Source organism: Mesoplodon densirostris, chromosome X (genome assembly GCF_025265405.1).
Source record: "Mesoplodon densirostris isolate mMesDen1 chromosome X, mMesDen1 primary haplotype, whole genome shotgun sequence".
NCBI lineage: Eukaryota > Metazoa > Chordata > Mammalia > Artiodactyla > Ziphiidae > Mesoplodon > Mesoplodon densirostris.
The window spans coordinates 99,007,771-99,030,581 of NC_082681.1; the positions used below are offsets into that span (position 1 = coordinate 99,007,771).

Below are 22,811 nucleotides of genomic sequence, written 5' to 3' on the forward strand. Positions count from 1 at the left end.
GACCTCTTCTTTTCATTTATTTATTGTTTATTGTATCAGTAGTTATATCTTCATTTTCATCCCTTTTATTGTTTAGAGATGTCTCTTTTTCCTTTTCCTTGAAAAATCTTATCAGACACTTGTCTAGTTTTAATAGGACTCTTCAAAGAATCAACCTTTGTTTCATTGATCATCTTTATTGAGTATTTTCTATACCATTGATTTATGCTCTTTTTTCCTCTTTTTTGGATTTTTTATACTCTTAATTTTCTAATTCCTTGCATGCTTAGCTTATTCATATTGAGTCTTTTGTTCTTTTCTAATAGAAAAATTTAGGCTATGAATCTTCCTCTAATATGGTTTTAGCTACATCCACAACTTTTAGTATTTCCATTATTGTGCGGCTTTAAGTATTTTCAAATTTCCATTACAATTTCTGTCTAGATCTATGTTTCTAAAAGTTTTGTCATGTTTTAATTTCTACAACTGGAATTTTTTTAGTTATCTTTCTGTCATAACTGCATTGTGGTCAAAGAATATGGATTATATGATATCAATCCTTGAGGCTTACTTTATGACCTAGCACATGGTTGATTTTCAAAATTTTCCATTTCTGCATGAAAAGAACATAGTCTTCTGTTAGGTAATATGCATGTTTTATACATGTCCATTAGAAAAAGATTAACTGTGCTCAGCCTTTGTTTGCTTCATTTATTATTGACTTAGAAAAGTATGTTAAAAATCCCCTACACTATTGGGCATTTATCTTTGATTCCTGTCAATTTTTCTTTATATTTTGAGGCTACATTATTCAGTATATACAAGTTTAGAATTGTTCGGTCTTCTGGGTCTTTTATCACTATGTATTGAAACTTAATTCAATGAAACATTTTTTTGTTTAAACCTTATTTTGTCTGATATTCATATAGGTAAAATAGCTTAGATTAGTATTTGTATACTATCTTTTTCTATCTTTCAGTTAGAGTTTTCTTTATTCTGACATTTCCCCCCTTTTAACTGAGACGTCTAACCCATTTATATTATTATTTCTTTTAAAATGTCTTAACTTTACTTATTTTATTATGGCTTTCTATTTGTTCCACTTTAACAGTTTCATGCCTGATTTCTTTTCTTCTTTTGGATTAAGGGTTTTCTTCCTTTTGTTTTAAGTTTTTCTTCTACTTGTTTGGAAGTTATACTGTCAGGCCTATTTTATTTCTAGCTATATTAACATGCATACTTAATATATTCTAAAGTTTATCAATATATTGTCTTTCTATTGAAAAATACAAAACCTTCATGCATCAACTGTGATCACCCTTCGTCTAATCTGTAAACCATAAAAGTACCTTGCTTCAGGTTTATTTGTCTCCCAACAAATTTGACGTTATTTTGTTTTATTCTGTTGATGTTGCTGAATTTTATTTAAATATTTACCAGTATCTTTGCTCATTGTCTCCTCTTAAATTTCAGACCTTTTATTTGTTATCATTTTCCTTCTTCTTAAAACACAGCCTTTATAATTTCCTCTAATCTGGGTCCTAAACTCTCTATTTTTGTCAGTCTGATAAAAAGATAGTTCTAGCAAGTAACAAATTCTGGTTATTTTCTCTTTCCCTCTCAGAACAGTGAAGATATTGTTTATCTTCTGGCATCTATTTTTGCTGTTGAAGGGTCACTCATAAGTCTAATTACTGATTTTTTCAGAGTATGCATAATTTGTCTTTCTCTTTTTTAAAAAAAATTACTTTTAGACTTGAATTTTTTTAAGATCTCTTTTCTTTGGTATACTGCAGCTTCTGTGTCCGGGTGAGAATTTCTTTTCCTTTTTCACGCTGTGGATTTGTTAGGTTTCCTGGTATCTTCCAACAATGCTGGAAAATCCTCAGCCATTATTTTTTCATACCATCATAACACTATCTTTCATGTCTTAGCTGCTCCTGCCCTTGCCCCACATAACGTATAATCCAATCTTTATCTCTGAACTGCATTATAGATAATTCCTTCTGATCTAGTTCACTCATTCACTTCAGCTGTGTCTAATACACTGTTTAATCTGTCCCTGAGTTTTTTCATTTTAATCAGTACATTTTCATTTCTAGAAATTATTTTAAAACTACTTGATCATTTTTTTAAGTTTCTTTTCCCTGCTGCTAATTTTAAGCACGTCTTTTCTTTAAAACATGCTACAGTAATTTTTTATTCTGTGTATACTTCAACTATTGCAAAATCTTTCTGGATCATTTTTTCTATTTATTTTCCTTTAGTGCCTTGTTTCCTTGTATGCTGTCACTTTTGACTATGAGTTGCTGATTTTCCTTAGAACTTTTTCTGTGTAAGTTATTTGAGGCCTGGGTGGAAATGATTTGAGTCTATTTCTGCCAGCCACCTTGGCACTTTAAATATTCTGTCCATGGTTTTCCACACCATATAGGTAGTGTAAATTTAGATTGAAGCCATGGATGAAGGCAAGCTTTATTTTTCTCCCTTTTAGAATGGTAAGGTTTATTTCTCTTTCACTTTCATGTACAGAGTATAGCACAGGGGATTCCAATTTGGAGTGTTTCCTATTAAATTCGCTACCTTCAACAGGTTCTGGATTTTATTTCCTGTTCCCTGCATGCCATACAGCCATCACAGTGGAATTGCAGAGTCTTCAGGGTTCAGTAGACATTCAAGGTGAAAGTCAAATTTTGAGCTCATTTAATCCATAGGCTTCATGTTTTTACTTTGCTTTGGGGATTCATTAGTTCATTCAACAACTATATCTTGAGTGCCTACAAGGTGCCAGGTACTGTTCAAGAAACTTCTGTTACATCAGTGAACAAAATAAAAATCCCTGCTCTCAAGGGGCTTTCATTTAGTCGGAAGAGACAGAAAATGAACCACAAACATAATAAATAAGTATCTTAGAAGTTGATAACAACAGTGAAAAAGAAAAAAAAACAACTAGAGAAGGACAAGGCAGATTGAAACTGCAGAGAAGTTTCAGAAGATTTCAGCTTCAAATACAAGGGACATGTAGGCCTCTGAGAAAAGGTGATATTTGCGTAAAAGACTTGAAGGAGGCGTGGGAGTTATCTATGTGCATATTTGGGACAAGAGCATTCCAGGCAGAAGAGCGAGCCACTGCAAAGATTCTAAGGGAGAAATCTGCCTGGTGTGTTCAAAAAACACAGGCCAATGTGTCTGGAACAGAGTGAGCAAGGAAAAGAGAACTGGAGATGAGAGTAGAGAAGTTGCAGGGCCGGGGGGGGGAAGGGGGCAGATCATGGTACACGTCACAAGACATTGAAAGGACACTGGCTTTTACTGTGAGTGAGAACGGCAGCCTTTGAAAGGTTTTGAGCACAGAAGTGCCAAGATCTGACTTAGGTTTGAAAGGCTCATTCTGGCTGTTGCACTAAGGCTAGATTATAAGGGGCAAGGGTAAAAAGCAGGGAAATTATTTAAGAGGCTATTGCAATAATCTGCCCTAGAGATCATGGTGGCTCCCACAGGTGGGCATCATGGAAGCAGAGGGAAGGGTTGAATTCTGGGTATATTTTGAAGGCAGAGCCAAAAGAATTTCCTGACAGAATGAATGTGGGGTCTCACAGTGTTGAACATGACTCCCGAGTTTTTTTGGGAGTTGCCATCCTCCTTTACCAGGAAGGCTGCTGGAATAGTGTTCTTTTTTTTTAATGAGTTTATTGGATTTGTTTCTTTTTTTAATATAAATTTATTTACTTATTTGTTTGTTTATTTTTGGCTGTGTTGGGTCTTCTTTGCTGCACGCAGGCTTTCTCTAGTTGCGGCGGGAGGGGGCTACTCTTCGTTGCGGTGCGTGGGCTTCTCACTGTGGTGGCTTCTCTTGTTGTAGAACACAGGCTCTAGGCACGCAGGCTCAGTAGTTGTGGCTCGTGGGCTCTAGAGCGCAGGCTCAGTAGTTGTGGCACACAGGCGTAGTTGCTCTGCGTGGCATGTGGGATCTTCCTGGGCCAGGGCTCGAACCCATGTTCCCTGCATTAGCAGGCAGATCCTTAACCACTGCGCCACCAGGGAAGCCCCTGTTTCTTTTGCTTTATTTTGCTATTGAGTTGTATGAGTTCCTTATAATTTGTTATTAACCCCTTATCAGATAGATGGTTTCCAAATATTATCTACCATACTGGTTGGCTGCCTTTCATTTTGTTCATGGTTTCTTGTGCTGGGGATAAGCTTTTAATTTTTATTTTATTTTATTTTATTTATTTAGGCCATGCCACACGGCATGCGGGATCTTAGTTCCCCAACCAGGGATCGAACCCGTGACCCCTGCAGTGGAAGTGCAGAGTCTTAACCACTGGACCACCAGGGAAGTCCCTAGAATAGTGTTCTGGATGAAGAAGAAAAGAAATTCAGTTTGGATGTGTGAAGTTTGAGATGTCTGTTCAACATCCAGGAGATCTGCAAACTTCTAACTTCAGGGCAGCACAGTATATATATATATATATATATATATATATATATATATTTTTTTTTTTTTTGCGGTACGCCGGCCTCTTACTGTTGTGGCCTCTCCCGTTGCGGCCTCTCCCGTTGCGGAGCACAGGCTCCGGACGCGCAGGCTCAGCGGCCATGGCTCACGGGCCCAGCCGCTCCATGGCATGTGGGATCTTCCCGGACTGGGGCACGAACCCATGTCCCCTGCATCGGCAGGCGGACTCTCAACCACTGCGCCACCAGGGAAGCCCCCCAGCACAGTATATTTTATTCAGCATTTTATTTTAAGAGGGAGAGTCAATCAGGCTTCCACTCTGCCATAATACCAGAAGTGATCTGTTCCTTTGACTTCTTTCATCTGTCCCTCATATAATCCTAACTCTCCCTTTTACTGACTATTGGTGTTGTGCTCCAAACCTTCTCTAGTCTCCAACATCCTTTTTAAGACAGGAAGCACAAAACTGAAGTCAGTATTCTAATAAAATTTAACAAAGACAGTAATAGAATTCTTGGGAGTTTCCAAAAAAGATGTCTTTAGAACACAGACACTATTTAAAGTAAATAATCCTAAGTGAAGTAGTAAAAAGCATGAGGCGTTTTACAGAATGCTTCTTTACAAAGTCGAAACATTTGAAAGGAGGTGTCCCAGATTCAGCATGAATATACTGGAACTGTAATACCATATTCTGCTATGTTGCCCCTCAGTCTTTAGGGTCTTGCGTTTGATCTCATTATTCAGTCTTTGAAGAGGCCACAAACACGCAACTATATTAGGAAACAAATACACCAACCCTGTGGTAGCCTTGCAGGCATTTCAACTTAATTAATTTGGTCCTGAAGAATTATGGGGGAATCACACTAGAAAAAATTGGGAAGCTCTGAACAAATAGAAGATCTATCTGAACAGTTGCCAAGTGACAATATCAAATTTGACATTTCGATACTTAAAGATCCAGAGTAATTTTTATGGCATCTCCTCCCCAAATCCTAATTGATTATGCTAGTAGAAGCAACTGTAAGAATATTAAATTCAGTTTCTGATTAAATACCATTTCTGTCCCTGCTTTGTAAAGCCCCCCCCCCGCTTTTCCCTTTTATTTATTTGAAATCTTATAGATGTCAAGTCCTACTTTCTAAGCATTTCAGAGCTCCTCTCTCACATACCTAAAGGGAATTTTAATATGATGCCTAATACGCAATAGTTCCTGTATGGTGCTGACATATATAAATGATGTAGCAAGAAAAAGCAGCCTGGAACAATAACGTAGATGGGGCTAAGCATGTTGGAATTCTCATTTCCCTTGTACAAAGAAACTTGTTCTTAACTGAAAAATCTGTAACACGACGGATGCTCCTATGTAATAACCAAACAGTTTTAGAGATAAGAAAAGTAGGGCAAAGGGACAACTTAATACCTATCTCCAAAATAAAGGAATGTTTTTCAGAAAATGACAGGAGAAGCATATCTAACAAGCTGGTACAGGCAGAATATGCAATCTTTCTTTTGCACTACAACACATTGCCTTCAATTAGAACTTGAAGTTGGAGGGAGCTTCAAGTACATTTAGATTATATCTCACTGCCCAGATGAGAAAAGTGACATGTAAAGTGCTAATAGTACTTACCCAAGGTATGACAGTGTGTCGGGCCAGTACAGGGGCCAGAATCCCAGTCTCCTCACTCCCAGACCAATAGCCTCTCAGAGGACTACATCTGAGGAGGTACTCAAATTCTCCAAATGCAATTAATCTGGATTCACATTAATTTAAAGCAAGGGAGCATACACCAAAGAGCCGCACTTCTGTAGCATACCCTATGGATCTTATCAAAATGCAGAGTCAGATTCAGCAGGTCTGGGACAGGACCTGAGATTCTGCATTTCTATCAAGTTCCAGGGTGATTCAGAGGCTGCTGGCCCACAGGTTACTTTGAGTAGCAAGGCTGTAGGGTACTCTTAGAGCTGAGCAAGGTAAAAATAGGCTTATGATACATCCCTGTACATCTAAAAAGGCAGAAAGTGAATGACAGAAGGGGAGCTTGGCTTGGTGTGACTGAAACGGCTGGTACAATATCCTAGTTCAGATGTTGGTTGGCTATTTCATATCCATTTATATTCCCCCTTTCCCATGCCTGCTTCTATTATGCAGCCTGGAAATGTTAAAGACTTGCTTTCCCAGGCTCCCTAGCAGCTCAGGGTAGCTGTGTGCCCCAAACCTAGCCAATGAGACTAAAGCAAATGTCTGCTGGGGTCTTCTGGTAAAGGAAAGGCTTTGTTGCAGATAAGACTGGGCCCGCCTCTTCACGCTCTTTGCTGCCTTGAATGAGGACTTGATGCTGACAGATGCTGCAGCCATCTGGTTACCATTAGGCAATAAGCCAACATTAAAAGAATGGCTGAGCAGAAAGACAGAAAGAGCCTAAAGATCCGATGACAAAGCTGAACCCTTGCCCCAGCCTGGACTACCTACCACCAGACTTCTTCTTATGTAAAATAACTGAATGTTTGTATTGCTTAACCCATTGTTATTATCACTGCATAAGCCACTCTGTTATAAATCTGACACATCTTCTAATTAGATAGAGGCTTCCTCTCCTTCCAGTCACTTCAACAGTCTGGTTTTGTCCTTACTGCCAATCCCCAGCCTTGAGCGCTCTGTTTCTGTGCTCTAGCAAGGGGGCTCATTAGTGACCGTCTCAATGCCAAACACAAGGGCCGTACTCAGCCTTCATCTTGTGTCAAATGCCCCTAGCATCTGATTCGATTTATCATCCCTTCTCTTTCCTCTGCTGATTTTCATGGCACCGCCCTAATCGGGTCTTCCTCCCCAGCCTCCACTGCTTCTCTCTGGCTCCTCTGCCTCTGCACCCCCTTTAAATCTGCATGTTCCCCAAACTTCCATCTTTGTCCATACTTCCTTTCTACCTTACATCCTTCCCTGTGTACTTTCATCAGTTCCAGATTTTAACATCCTGCAACCATTTCTTCAAATAGTAGTAAACACCAGTTGGCATGCATTTTTCCAAAATGGTGATGTAAGCCCAAGTATAAAAAGGCAGTGATGTAGCAAGAACTGGGCTTCCTTATGTCTAGCTGACCCCACCGGAGCAGCACACCTCTTAGGGAACAAGGACTAAAGAAAAAGCTACACAGAAATATGCTACATTTGCCTCTGCTTACTGTGGTCACACTTCTGTTAAGTTGTGGATTCTTGGATAAATAAATAAGGAACCTATACTGTGTGTGTATGTCTGTGTGTGTGTGTGTATGTGTGTGTGTGTGTGTGTGTGTGGTGAATGTACAGTCACTTCAAGTCCAGCCAAACCGTAACCTCACCTGAGACGCTATATACTCTATTTAGGTCTCTAGTATGGAAATGATGACGCTGTATTGAAGTTATTTGTTCACATTTGTTTTCTTCACTAGAATGTAAGCTACTGAAGGTCAGAAGCTGTCACTCTTTGGTGGGTGCTTGTTGAAAAGAACAGATACTTATTTAATGCAGTAGTTTAGGGTTATGGAGGACCAACGGCTTAACTGCATAAACTCTTGAGATTTCCTCCAGCTCTGTGACTTCCAGTGACCCCCATCTCTAGTTTGTGTGAGATTTTATACGTAAGTATTAAAATCATTTACCCTCACTGTGTATGTTCTTCCTCCAACTCTGTCCCGGGCTTCTAAAACCAAAACATTAACTTCATGTTCTGCTAAGAGTTTGGCGGCAGATAATCCTAAAAGGAAAAAAAAGGAAAACAAAGTCGAGGAACATACTAACACCTAAATGTGAAACATTCAACATTTAAACAGGTCTACATATAATATAAATGCAGGTATCAGACACAATTCATTGATTGTGCTATCTAATAAATTCTGAGCACACTGTGATGAACTAAGCCACCAATTTTATAATCTAGCATATATTACATTATGTATCATAAGTTAATTTTATTATCTATCATAAGGTTGGTTGAAAAAATGTAATAATTTAAAAAATATATTTTGGGGTTTTGGTGATAATCATATGTAAGGGAATTTGTTGAACCCCTAAATCAACCCTTATCATGCCACTCTTCTAGAAATCCTGATTGTGTAAACAGAAGTATGTTTTCCTGGAAATTCCCCCTGGCTTACACCAGCCCCCAGTATCTCTGTGCTTTTTTCAATTTAAAACCCCCCTATAATGACCTCCTATCATTTATACCTGGATTACATGCTTGCTATATCATGTTTTCCCCGCTAGATTAAAAGTTACCAAAGGCAGGAACCATGTTTCATACTTTATTTATTGGCTCAAAGCTGAGTACAGTCTTTCACTCATAAACAAAAACCTTCATAAAAGATAGATTTTTTTTTTGTGGTACACGGGCCTCTCACTGTTGTGGCCTCTCCCATTGCGAAGCACAGGCTCCAGACGCGCAGGCTCAGCGGCCATGGCTCACGGGCCCAGCCGCTCCACGGCATGTGGGATCTTCCCAGAACCGGGGTACGAACCTGCATCCCCTGCATCAGCAGGCAGACTGTCAACCACTGCGCCACCCGGGAAGCCCGTAAAAGACAGGTTTTTAAACCCAGTATAGTAAGGGAATCCCCTGGCAGTCCAGTGGTTAGGACTTGGTTCTTTCACTGCCGTGGCCGTGGTTCATTCCCTGGTCAGGGAACTAAGATCCCGCAAGCCACACAGTACAGCCAAAAAAAGGCAAAAAACAAACAAACAAAAGTATAGTAATACCAGAAAAGTAGAGGAAAATGTTGTGGATTAACATTATATCAAGGGTACATGCTATCAACATGAGTTATCACTGATGATAATCTTGCTCACCTGGCTGAGGTAACGTTTGCCAGGTTTCTCCACTGTAAAGTTATTCTTTTTTTCCCCTTCCATGCTATACTCTTTGGAAGGAAGTCTATGTACAGCCTGCACTTAAGAAGTAGGGAGGTATGTCCTACTTCCTTGAGGGCGGAGTATTGACATAAATGATTTGAAATTCATCTGCACAGGAGATTTGCCTCTTCTCTCCCATTTATTTATTTATTTAACCACTGACTTATATCCCCATGGAGTCATACATAGTTGTTTTATACTTTGGGTTATAGTCCAATACTATGTTATTTATTTTGTTGCTCAAATTGTTTCAGCTTTGGTCACTGGGAGGCTCTTGTGTCCCTTTGATGTGCCTTCATCATTTTGTGTGTATGCGTGTGTTTGAGCACTTCCTTACTTTCTGGCATTAAGAGATGTTCCAGGCTCATCTTGTCTTTCTCTGCCCAGCCCTACTATCAGCTATTTCTTCAGTGAGCCTTGGTTCCTTTTATTGGAGAACAGTATTAGAAATCAAGATCTGGGGGGCTTCCCTGGTGGCGCAGTGGTTGACAGTCTGCCTGCCGATGCAGGGGACGCTGGTTCGTGCCCCAGTCCGGGAAGATCCCACATGCCGTGGAGTGGCTGGGCCCGTGAGCCATGGCCACTGAGCCTGGGCGTCCAGAGCCTGTGCTCCGCAATGGGAGAGGCCACAACAGTGAGAGGCCCGCATACCGCAAAAAAAAAAAAAAGAAAGAAAGCAAGATCTGGGCTCTAGGTGTGCCCATCACTACTGGGCTATCATTGCTTGTGGGACTGCTCAGCTCACAGAGTAAGGAAATAAATGTCTGTATATACATTTTAAAATCTATCAATACATTTTTGCACTTCAAATGCTATCTTATACCTAGTTATCTTTATCCTCCTATTACAAAAAATACGAAGCAGACTACACAGATAAATATACTTCAAGGAGAAAAAAAAGTTAGAATATTAGGGTGAAAGAGAAATAAGAATGACACCAGGGATAAGTTTAGTAAAATGATACAAATGATACCTAAATATGTATACCAGTGGTTGAGGAGAGGAACTATTCTTAGTGATTTTAAAACTCAGTAACTTGACAGTTCTAATGGTATATATCCTAAAGACAAAAAAGAGCTGCAAACATTTTGTTCAGTAATCATTTTGTGGGTGCTAGGATTAGAACTATTATTTTGAGGCCATTATGTATGTAATGTGGAATAAAGCAAATGAGTAATCAGGCTGCTGTCACTGAGATCCAGGGTTTTGGGCCTGGAGATCAGGAAATTTAGATGAAAGAACAATGAAATTAAGTGCAAATTTAGGGCAGGAAATGTACAAGATGGGTCTGGAATCTCAAGTCACCAGAAAGCAAGGAGGCTAACAGAGACCACGAGGAGTATGACAAAAAGGCTCAGAAACCTACCTAGGTGAACTCTCACTGGCTAGAGATGGAACAATTTGAGTATCAAGTAAAAATAACAGGGACTTCCCTGGTGGCACAGTGGTTAAGAATCTGCCTACCAATGCAGGGGACTCGGGTTTGAGCCCTGGTCTGGGAAGATCCCACATGCTGTGGAGGAACTAAGCCTGTGCGCCACAACTACTGAGCCTGCACTCTAGAGCCCGTGAGCCACAACTACAGAGCCCGTGTGCCACAGCTACCGAAGCCCGTGTGCCTAGAGTCCGTGCTCTGCAACAAGAGAAGCCACCACAATGAGAATCCCGTGCACCGCAACAAAGAGGAGCCCCCACTGGCTGCAACTAGAGAAAGCCCGCGCGCAGCAAGGAAGAGCAAACGCTGCCAAAAATAAATAAATAAATAAATAAATAAATAAATAACAACAAAGGCAATGACTTAAATCCACTCGTAATAATACTAAACAAACAAACAAAACCTCTCACTGGTCACCTTTGGAGAATGCTAAGGAACCAACTTATCATTAAAAAAAACAAAAAAGGAGCTTCCCTGGTGGCGCAGTGGTTGAGAGTCCGCCTGCCGATGCAGGGGACACGGGTTTGTGCCCTGGTCTGGGAAGATCCCACGTGCCGCGGAGCGGCTGGGCCCGTGAGCCATGGCCGCTGAGCCTGCACATCTGGAGCCTGTGCTCCGCAATGGAAGAGGCCACAACAGTGAGAGGCCCGCGTCCCGCAAAAAAAAAAAAAAAAAAAAAAGAATTTGGCATTCATTCTGCCCTACTTATTTGCACCAAACCTTGAAGCAACCAAATAGCTAACAAAGGGAGGTTTCGCTGTATAAAAGTATGCTAGCTAATAAGTGAAGACAGGAATAATTAGAACATCAGCATTTTGCAACCCCTAATGAATTAATAGATCTGGTGCAATGATTGTCAACAGCTGCTAACATGACAAAAAAAAGAGATAACCAGATGTTACTTGCCTCTTAATGGAAGCACATACCACCATGTATGAAGTAGTTAGAAAGAAGGAAGGAAGGAAGGAAGGAAGGGAGGGAGGGTGGGGAGAAAGGGAAGGAGCAAACAAACTAAATTCTAATGTGATCCAGCCTCTAGATCTGATACTTAGGGGCCAGAAAAACATGTTAAATAATACCACTGGGATGCAATCAACAAAATCTAGATTATAGGATTTATACAGGAGTACCCTGGGTTTTTCTGTTTGTTTGCTTTTTAAAACAACTTGCCCCCTCCTGCTCTCTCTCTCCTTTACCCTTCACCAGCTTTTCCTACAATAAACCTCTTACATGGCTAGTTATGTCTTGATGTCTGCTCTCAGAGAAGCCAGACTGACAACAGTATTTTGTTCATATGCAGAATGGTATGAAATATACATAGCCAGAGTCAAGGATGAGTTTGGGTCTGTAAGATCTAAAATGCAGGGAGGCTAAACCATAATATCCAGCACTGCTGTCTGCTAATGTTTGACTCCTTCAAGTACAGTGTACCCTTACATTGCTGACGTCCACCCAAGATTTAGGTGTGCAACGAATATTTGGAATCTGCTCACAAAGAAAGGCATCCCGTGACCATTTAAATAAATGCAAACTAATGTCTGCAAACCTTGGTGCAATGTGTTTTCCGGGACACAGCCAAAGGCTTCTTCTGCTGACCATGATAAAAAAAAAAGGATGAAGGTGTGATGAAAAACATGTTTATGCATAAATCTTTGTTGTTATGTCTGACTATTTCTGTAGGATTAAGTCTTAGAACGCAGATTACTAGGTCAAAAGATTTGAATAATTTTTAGGCTCAAAGCACCACTCTATATTTAAAAGCAGAGAAACTCAAGATGCAAAAAGTTGAATTTCTTCCCAGTGCCCCTTAGCCAATCTAACCATAAACCAATTAGATAGATAAAAACACCCTTGGGTTTGCCAGAATTACTCGAGTAGCTCCTCTTCTAAAGAGAAGCAGAGGTGGCTCTGAATTCCAGCCGCAGTGGGACCTGCAGCTGTCCAGCCCCCAGAGGCAGCCTGGCAGTTGGTTTAGCACTTTACATCCTACAGATCAATTTCAGGTGCCTTTCCTGTTGCCTCTCACAACCATTCTTCAGAATAGATTTCATTACCCCATGTTCCAGATAAGGATACCAAGTGCCTGATATGCCCACAACAAAGTCTCCTGAAAAGTGAAAATTTTTACTTCTTACACCCTCACTTATAAGGCTGCAGCCTTAATAAAATTGAATCTAGTGTGTAATTCTCAACAAGTTTGGTGAGTGGGGTTCAGTGCCAATAGTAAATAAACACTACTCCAGAGGCTAAAGGAGGAGAGGGAAGCAGGGCTAGCTGAGCCAGGACAAATGAGCACACCAGTGACAAAGGTCGTTTCGCACTTTGGCATTTAAGGATATAAACAAAATTAAAAAGGTGGATGGACCTAGAGTCTGTCATACAGAGTGAAGTAAGTCAGAAAGAGAAAAACAAATACTGTATGCTAACATATATATATATATATATATATATATATATATATGGATTCTAAAAAAAAAATGGTTCTGAAGAACCTAGGGGCAGGACAGGAGTAAAAACACAGACGTTTTAGAGAATGGACCTGAGGACACGGGGAAGGGGAAGGGGAAGCTGGGACGAAGTGAGAGAGTGGCATGGACATATATACACTACCAAACGTAAAATAGATAGTTAGTGGGAAGCAGCCACATAGCACAGGGAGATCAGCTCGGTGCTTTGTGACCACCTAGAGGGGTGGGATAGGGAGGGTGGGAGACGCAAGAGGGAAGAGATATGGGGATATATGTATACATATAGCTGATTCACTTTGCTATACAGCAGAAACTAACACACCATGTAAAGCAATTATACTCCAATAAAGATGTTAAAAAAATGCCCAAAATAACAAACAAACAAACAAAAAAGCTGAAAAATAAAATGGTTGTCTCTGCATTACAGGAAAATGATTGGCCCTATCTTGGCAAGGAAAGTTTAAGCTCTTAGTTTGAGAAATAAGGAACATGTTTAAAACATTTAAAAGGGATTCCAGAAAAATGGTTTCCAAAAGGTCTTGGAATTTGAAGGGGGAAGATTTAAGTCATTTAGAAAAATATTTTTTTAAGATGCTGAATAAATTGGGGGGGGTAATGTTTCTGTTTGCATGTTTATTGTGAAGAAGACTCTGATAAGGAACTTCCATGATAATTTAAAGCTAGAAAATACAGAATATGGAAATACAATCAAGATGCCATTAGAAAAAGTTATTTTTGAATAATAACTAATAACTAATTTTGAATAAATAACTCAGTAAGTCATAAATAAAGCACAGGCAAACACTTGCAGTCCAGAAAGGCTTTTTCTAATATATTGACTGTGGCTGTCTGTTGATTCGAATGGAAAAAAAAAAAAACTAAGATAATGTCTGCTTACATCTTGAAGCAGGCATCTTGAATTATATTCCTTAATTCTTTTTTGTTATTATTCTGTGTATCACTATGCATTCTACCCTCCCCTCACTACAAAATTCAGTAATCACTTATAGAAAAAAAATCGTATGTCAACTCCACAGATTAGTTTAAGGGCTTTTGACATAAATTTCAAAATAAATAAATAAAAGCCTGTCTTTTTTTTTTTGGTAAATGGGATAAAATTGTTAGAAAAGAAAAAGTTTTTAAGTCTGAAGATAAGTCACCAAATACAATGTAGCTACTAAAAAACAGATTTTATGATCAAATATTTTTTTACTTTCAAATCAAATATTTGTTATGAAAAGAGAAAATCTCATATTAAACCTATTTCATCTTGTTCCAAAGAAATATAGATTAGCCAAAGTTTAGAGCATTGTGCATTATAGCTCTTCCTGTCATTCATTTTCTATCATTTAATGGCCACACAGAATCTAGGACAATAGAAGAAGCCTGCTTCCCACCCACCTCTCTTGGCACCCCTCCCCACCTCCAAGACAGGGAAAGGGTTTAGCACAGGGGCATGCTGGTAAATGGTTAACAACCATCCCTGGCCTCAGGGGATGGAGGGGACTCCTGATTTGCAGCATTTGGATTTCCATGGTGTATATACACTCTCCACATGGCTGATTCAAAATCACCAGTGTGATTACTACCAATGTGATATCATTGACCGTGAAACTGGGAAGAGAAGTGTTCAATCAGGATCAGTCCTTTCATGACAGTAGAAGCTGGCTCCAACACACACTGTCAGACCTATAGACTCCTGGCCTCAGGTCAGAGAGGGGAAGGATAAACAAGTTTGGGAGAGAGTCTATTAGATCGGCAAGTGTATGAGATTCATTGGTGTCCTAGACTCTCAAGTGCCCTAGTGTCTAGCCTGTGAATCTCCCATGGGTGTGTTTGAAGGAAGAGGTCTAAGTGGGCACTGGCAAAATATCCCTGCCCCTGCACCAAGAGCTCTTCCTCTCCCAAATCATGGCAAACTGAGCCCATTAGGAGGAAAAGAGCCCCGAACTCCCAAATGTCCTGTGGTTTTCTGTGACAGTAGAGAGCCTGGAGAAGCTAAATGCACAGAGTTTGTTAAACCCCTATTATGTATATAAGGATCTGATCACTTTCAAAATGCAAAATCCTGAAATAGGGAAAATAGCAGATTATGGCACAAGAGAAACTTTCATCACTTTGCAATTAAGTATTTTAAATAGGAATAATGAGTTTAAAACAATGTGGGCTTCCTTGGTGGTGCAGTGGTTAAGAATCCGCTTGCCAGTGCAGGGGACACGGGTTCGAGCCCTGGTCCGGGAAGATCCCACGTGCCGTGGAACAACTAATCCCGTGCGCCACAACTACTGAGCCTGCGCTCTAGATACCGCGAGCCACAACTACTGAAAACCGCGCCTAGAGCCTGTGCTCCGCAACAAGAGAAGCCACCACAATGAGAAGCCCGCGCACCGCAACTAAGAGTAGCCCCCTCTCTCTGCAACTAGAGAAAGCCCGCACCCAGCAACGAAGACCCAATGCAGCCAAAAATAAACAAATAAAATACATAAATTTATTTTGAAAAACCCAACAATATAATTCCTCTTCTGGTTTCTCTCTCTTCAACCATTTGGGTTTTAGAGAAACCAACATAAAATAGGTCAATGGATTTATTAGAGAGGCTTAAAAAAAAACCAAAACCAAGTCTGCTAAAAGCACACCTCATATGAGAGTTCAGGCAATTGTTAATCCTGGTTATTAGATCAGGAGAGCCTGGGTGAGATGATGTATCCAGCCAGCAGTGCTGTTGCCATGGCAACCTCAAACCAAGCTCCAGCTTCTTAAAGCCACTGCCCATGGAAACTGTGTTTCCACAGATTCTGCAGTGCTTCCAATGTCCTGAGATGGTTACATCCCCACAGAAATGGGATAGGAAATGATTTAAGCCACACAGCACACCTGGAGAAGGAATTAATATCAGCAACAAAGGCTTTGAGGAAATGGTCCTTTGCTTCCTGGGCTATAAATCTGTACCCCTGCCTTCTCTACCTCACCAAGGGCTCTTTCCTTTACCTTACTTCAAGTACATTCACATTATGAAAAAAGAGAAATTTGTCCATTTGACTCGTGCTACCCTTCAACTACTGATTTTCCTTCTACAACAAATGATTAGAACAAACCTTGAAATGTAGCATATTCCCCATGAAAAATGTCCAGTGACCCCACTTTCAATACGGACAAGTGATATAATCATCTGTCACAAGCTGCTGTATTTTTCTTCTTAGCACACATCACCACCTGGCACTCTATATACATCAGCTGCTTCCAACCACTGCAATCTTAGCCACTCTTGTCCAAACCATTGTGGCCTTTTGCCCTTGTCCAAGGCAACATGACCTCTTGCCCAGAGATCTGCCTCTTAACTAGTGTGTTATATGTGTTAGACACCTTTGCATCCCTAGAATAGAGCCTACCGTGTTGCAGGTGCTCAAACACTCATTGCAATGCACAGAGGAACCACATACCAAGAAAAGAAAACCATGCTCACCTGGATGAGGGCAACGGGGAAGTTTCTAATGCTACTTAGATTATATTTATCTCAAGCAACTAAGAAAGACTGACAAGGACAGGGTGTCTGGTCATTTAAACCTTTATGCCCAAGTAAATTTGCAGATTCTTAATACTACTAGTACATTTTCTGGTCTCTGAACCAGTATTACGCTTTTTTAGCAAAAGACAATGGAGAATATCAATGTGCATACAAACTTGTCCCCAATACCTACATACATACAATACAGCCATTCTTATTATCTATCACCTATCTATCTACCTATATCTATATCCATCTGTATTTTGTGCTTCCTTTCAGAGAAATAATTACCTGCTTTTGAAAATGCCAAATCTTCTGATCCCTTTTGATAAGCTAAAAAGACAGAACTGTCTCAAATGATAAATAGATAAAAGCTAACAATTAACTTCAATTTGCCCTGAATTCACAGACTCGTTGTCTAGACAGTCCTAATTTATTTGATTATTGTTCAGCATTCATCTTCACTTTAGATAAATGGATCTCACACGGCTTAGGGAATGCAATTACTCCTTAATTCATTATTTGCCCCATTCTTTCACTGAAACTGAAAATACACCAAGGGCACTCCACACTGCTGTCCTCAGATGCTGCACACTAGGATGCACTGTGGTTAGGAAGCAATTTCCAAAATGTTTTATGGAATACTAGTCCTCAAGATGCTCTGGGGAAAAGTATCAATGTTCATGGAAGTTGGGACATATGCTGTTTCTCCTTCTGGGAAGTGTATGGTGCACACTGGCATATTAGAGGCTCTGATAAGTCCTGCAGGGAAGAGATTCGTTTAACTTAGCATTTCTCCACCTTTTGCCTTAAAAAAAATTACATCTCAAAAAATGCACTTTGGGAAAGCTGGTTTCAGCTCTTAAAATACTGTCAAATATTTACAGTAATAAACTCACCTGGGCAGGTCCCAAGTGAACAACGCCTAGAGCACAAGCTAAGTGTTGAAGCAAAGTTTTAGTGTAGCTACGGCTTATGTTCTGCTGGCTCTCCTAGTTCTTCCTGTTTATTTCTTAAAGTGGTATTTTTCTTCAACTTTGACGTTCACCACCACCTATGAATGTGTATAGTGTACACCACATATTAAATATTTTAAGTTAATTTTCTATTATTCAGTGAAGTGATCTCTGACCAACAGAATTCTTACCTAACTGCACATTTGGACTCTTGGACTGAATACTCCAAGGAAAATAAAATGTACAGTCAAACAACAGTTCATACTAAAGTTTTAGAAGCAATGTTCCCAAAGAAGGAAAAAAGCAAAACCCATAAATTTTGCTCAAATCACATAGTGAGTGCTCGATCAATATTTATTGAATGAATAAATAAATGAATGAATGAAGAATACATGCAGACATGCAAGAAAAAGGTCTTTCACGTAAGCCACAGCTCACAGCTAACTCATTTAATCTGAAAAAAAAAAGTCACCTGAAAGGTCATCCTTGTTACATTTCAGAATTTATCCAAAATCCACAGCACTTCTGTCAAGCATTATTTTCTCCATGAAACCCTTTCCTGTCTGTCATTTCCTTCTCCCTTTTTGTGCCACCACTGAAGCCCTGAACCAACCTCAAACACCAAGGGCACTTCAGGTTCATGGTTGTAACCCCTGCTACATAGAGGGGTCCCATGCCTCACACGGTCACTGGAGAGACAAATGGACTAACGTAAATTAAGAGAACTTAACTCCTCCATTTGGGTCTGAATTTTGTCAGATGCCTTCAATGACCAATGTTCTTTATAAAGTAATTACAAATGCATATTAAATTGAAATGTGTATTTAATATCGATGGCTTCAATTCAGTACGTAAAATCTGTAAACACCAATCTTAGAAAACTATTTAAAACTCACATTGACCACCATAGCCTTCCATTTTCTTCACCAGTATCGTCTCCCCAAATTCTTTCTTTTCAAAACATGGCAGGTTCACTGTTATATTTATCATGGTCTTAAGGTAGTAAATGCAGGTGCCTTATTTTTCAGCCTAGATTTCTTGACTGTTTTTATTATTGTCTATTTACATATTCATTACTGGTAACTGTCTAATGACCTAATAAATCCTTTGAATTCTTATTTTTCTTATTTTTCACCATTCTGTGAGTCTCAGGATCAGCCCCAAATCTTTATATTATAGGGACAGTGACAATGAAGAGGTTTCCATAATATCAGATGTTGGCCTGGTGCAGGGAAAAAAAGGCTATGCATAAAAATATGCTTTTAGGGCTTCCCTGGTGGCACAGTGGTTGAGAGTCCGCCTGCCGATGCAGGGGACACGGGTTCGTGCCCCGGTCCGGGAAGATCCCACATGCCGCAGAGCGGCTGGGCCCGTGAGCCATGGCCGCTGGGCCTCAGCGTCCGGAGCCTGTGCTCTGCAACGGGAGAGGCCACAACAGTGAGAGGGCCATGTACCACCAAAAAAAAAAAAAAAAAAAGCTTTTATTTTTGGTGAAAAGGTCCAATAGCTTTCATCAGATATTCAAAGGGACATTTGCTCCAAAAGGTTAAGAACCACTGATCTAAACTATTCAAATAATTGCTATACATTGTCCTAAAACCACCAGGAATGGACTTTTCAAAAAGGAAATAAATTCTTCATATAAAAGTCATCCATCCTAATAGGGTGCCTAATATTTTAAAATTTAAATGTTCACGAAGCAGGGGAATTTCCTGGTGGTCCAGTGGTTAGGACTCCGTGCTTCCACTGCAGGGTCACAGGTTCAATCCCTAGTCGGGGAACTAAGGTTCCACAAGCCAGGCGGCCAAAAAAAAAAAAAATGTTCATGAAGCAGTCACATGCAATGTAATATAGTCTAAAACATGAATTACTGTGAAACAATAAGCCACTAGTTTTTAGAGTGTCAAGCCTCAAAGTAAAACAATAATAAAAGTTTACTGCAGTTCTATGAATGAGCCTATAAAGCAAGCCTAAGTGAGGTGGGGTATATTCCAAGGTCAAGTTATGCCACTAAGAATTTTGTGGCATTTGGTAATTCATTTGACCCTCCTGAGCCTCCGTTTTGGTCCCTTTGAGCTATTACAGGCTGCAATTCTGTGACCCTTGAACATGGTGAATATGTAATTAACTCAACTCTCAAAGCTTATCACCTGGTTTTTATGTTCTTATTGACAGTCTTACCTAATAAATCAACTGAATATTGCTGTAAAGTAGGATTTCTTTCCTTTGGCCTGGCAACAACTAGAAAAGGGCTTTTAAACTAAGGCTCAGAGGAGCCATGGGAAAGGTGTGAACGAGCACCTGTAAGGCAGACCCAGATCCTGATTTAAGTTAGTGTAGGATGTCAGTATGATGGATGATGAAAACCATTTCCAGAATGCAACATGGAAGGAAGAAGTGTTGGGGAGAGGGTCCAAAAGAGAAAGCTGAAGACATAGACCTTTAAGAAGCCAACTATACTGAAAAAGATACTGGAAGATATATCATACATAACGTAATCCAACCTCTCATTTTACAGCTGACAGAACTGTGGTTCAAAGATTTGAAGCTGCCTTAATTCATAAGACTAGATGAGAACATAATAAAGAACAGATCACCGGGCCTCCCTGGTGGCGCAGTGGTTAAGAGTCCGCCTGCCGATGCAGGGGATACGGGTTCGTGCCCCGGTCTGGGAGGATCCCATATGCCGCGGAGCGGCTGGGCCCGTGAGCCATGGCCGCTGGGCCTGCGCATCCGGAGCCTGTGCTCCGCAACGGGAGAGGCCACAACAGTGAGAGGCCCGCATACCGCAAAAAGAAAAAAAAAAAAAAAAAAAAAAGAACAGATCACCCGAAGGAGAACACAAATTGCTGGTAAAGCTGTAAAACATTTTTCAAACAAAAGGAGAAAGCAGTCCTAACAATCAACTTGTCTCAAACACTTACAACATTTAAAAATGTAACTGACTTCTTTTGGTTCATTTTGTGCAGTTCTGATCACTCAAATTTAAAATGAAAAGTAACTGTCATTATGAAATCTATCTCATACATGCAAATGTAGTCTTCAAACCAGTGCTCATTGCATGTCTACACTCTTGCAAACCCCTGTATGTGACATGAAACTACAATATTACCTCAGTCTTTTTGGGTGTACCTGCATCCAAATACTGGCAAGATTTATCATATGTAAAATATGTGTATGTCACACCTGTACAAAGATCGTATGACCCAATATTTGCCAATAACAGACTTCCACATTTCCTTTTCTTAATTATTGGTCTCTATGATCCAATTATACTATAGTTATACTATACTTATACAATTATACTATACTTAGATCTATTGGGTTTTGTTTTGTTTTCCTTTTTTGGCTGCACCACGTGGCCTGCGGGATCTTAGTTCCCTGACCAGGGATAGAACCCATGCCCCCTGCAGTGGAAGCACGGAGTCTTAACCACTGGACTGCCAGAGAAGTCCCTAGATCTATTGTTAAATATATTTTTCACATTAGCTGAGTATTATGTATAGATTCATATCAATTAGTATTGGCCAAATGCTAAAACTGCCCATTAAATGTCAGCTAAACCCAAAAGCTCATTCAACTATGAAGATATCAAAGAATCAGAACCCAAATAAATGTAATTCTTGTATTCTTTCTTCAACATTAAAAGTTAATGAAGTAAAAGAATCCTCACGGGCTTCCCTGGTGGCACAGTGGTTGAGAGTCCGCCTGCCGATGCAGGGGACACGGGTTCGTGCCCCGGTCCGGGAAGATCCCACATGCTGCAGAGCGGCTGGGCCTGTGAGCCATGGCCACTTAGCCTGCGCGTCCGGAGCCTGTGCTCCACAACGGGAGAGGCCACAACACTGAGAGGTCTGCGTACCACAAAAAAAAAAAAAAAAAAAAAAAAAGAACCCTTGCTTATTTTTTTGAGAAAACAAAATTAGGGCCAAGAAGTGTTCTGAAAGGCAGAAAATTCATGCTTATCTGGCAGTGAACCTCAGGGTACCTAAATAACCAAGGCACTGAAACTAAGTGGCATATTTTTCAATGTAAGCTTTCCTTAATCACTACAAAACTGTACAGTATGTGTTGCCAAGTTCTGAGTTAAAATGCCTAAATCACTCCTAGCAGAAATGATTCTTCAGGGTGATGTATTTCAGCAAAAAGGGAAACTGTGGTACGTTGTGGACTCGCTGGCAGGATTCAGAACATTAGTCAATCTTCTTACGAAATAGCTTTTCTGTCTCTGATGATGAGAAAGATTCCATCCCAGCTGCTCTTACACAGCACAGTGTTCCGGGCGGCTATGCTCTCAGTTCTTTTAGTGGAGCTCAGCTCGTGGATACAAATATAGGGAGGTTCTATTGCTTAGTCACTATTTGGAAAAAGCTCTCTGTCCAAGACACTTGGAATTTAATTTCAAAAAAACATGGAAAAATTCTGATCACCCAGGACTATCTGGTGTTATGATGAAAGCGTTTTTGCTGTGCCCTGGCTAACTGTGGGGCAGATGTGGCACACTGGGGTAATCTCAGCAACTACCAGGATCACATCGCTAGAGGCACAGTAGGCAACTGTCTTCCTCCAGTAGAACTCGTCATGGGTTTACGTTAAACACTACTCATGTATGACTTAGGGCTTCCTGACTCCGTATCTGTGCTCCTCCATACTCTCTTGTTTGGTGTGTCTTTTTTCCACCCTCTTACTTCTACCTGTTAAAATCATACTTATCTCTCAAGGCCCTGGCATTTTCTTCAGATTCATAATATTAATATTTCTCTCATTCTATGCATGTCAATTATTTTCTCACTTGATCACTTCTTGCAAGAGGATGGGGCACCTTGTGGGCAAGGACACTTCTTACTCCTCATTATATACTTCTTGCCCCGTGATCTAGCTACTGCCTGGCATATGGTAGAGGCTCCCAAAATGCTTGAATGAGTCCAGGCCCCAGGGCCACCCCTACCCATAATGAGCTGCTTTGAGGGGTACAGAATTCCCTTTCCCTAGATGTGTTCAAAGCTACAGCCAGATAATTACTAAGGAGATGCCATCGAGAGGATTAAAATCTTACGTGATTGGACTAGACTGTCTTTTAAAAACTCCTTTGGCCCAAAGACTCTGAAGTATGCACTGTCCCCT

At 40.2% G+C, this 22,811-nt stretch overlaps 1 protein-coding gene across 1 annotated transcript in view; it reads right to left on the minus strand.

Moving 5' to 3' along the window:
* The window catches only part of MAOA (monoamine oxidase A), a 74,137-nt gene that overhangs the window by 47,300 nt on the left and 4,026 nt on the right, over nt 1-22,811 (minus strand). Inside the window, exon 2 of the mRNA XM_060086532.1 lies at nt 8,078-8,172. Coding sequence (XP_059942515.1) covers nt 8,078-8,172 — 95 coding nt within the window. The remainder of the gene's footprint in view (nt 1-8,077; nt 8,173-22,811) is intronic.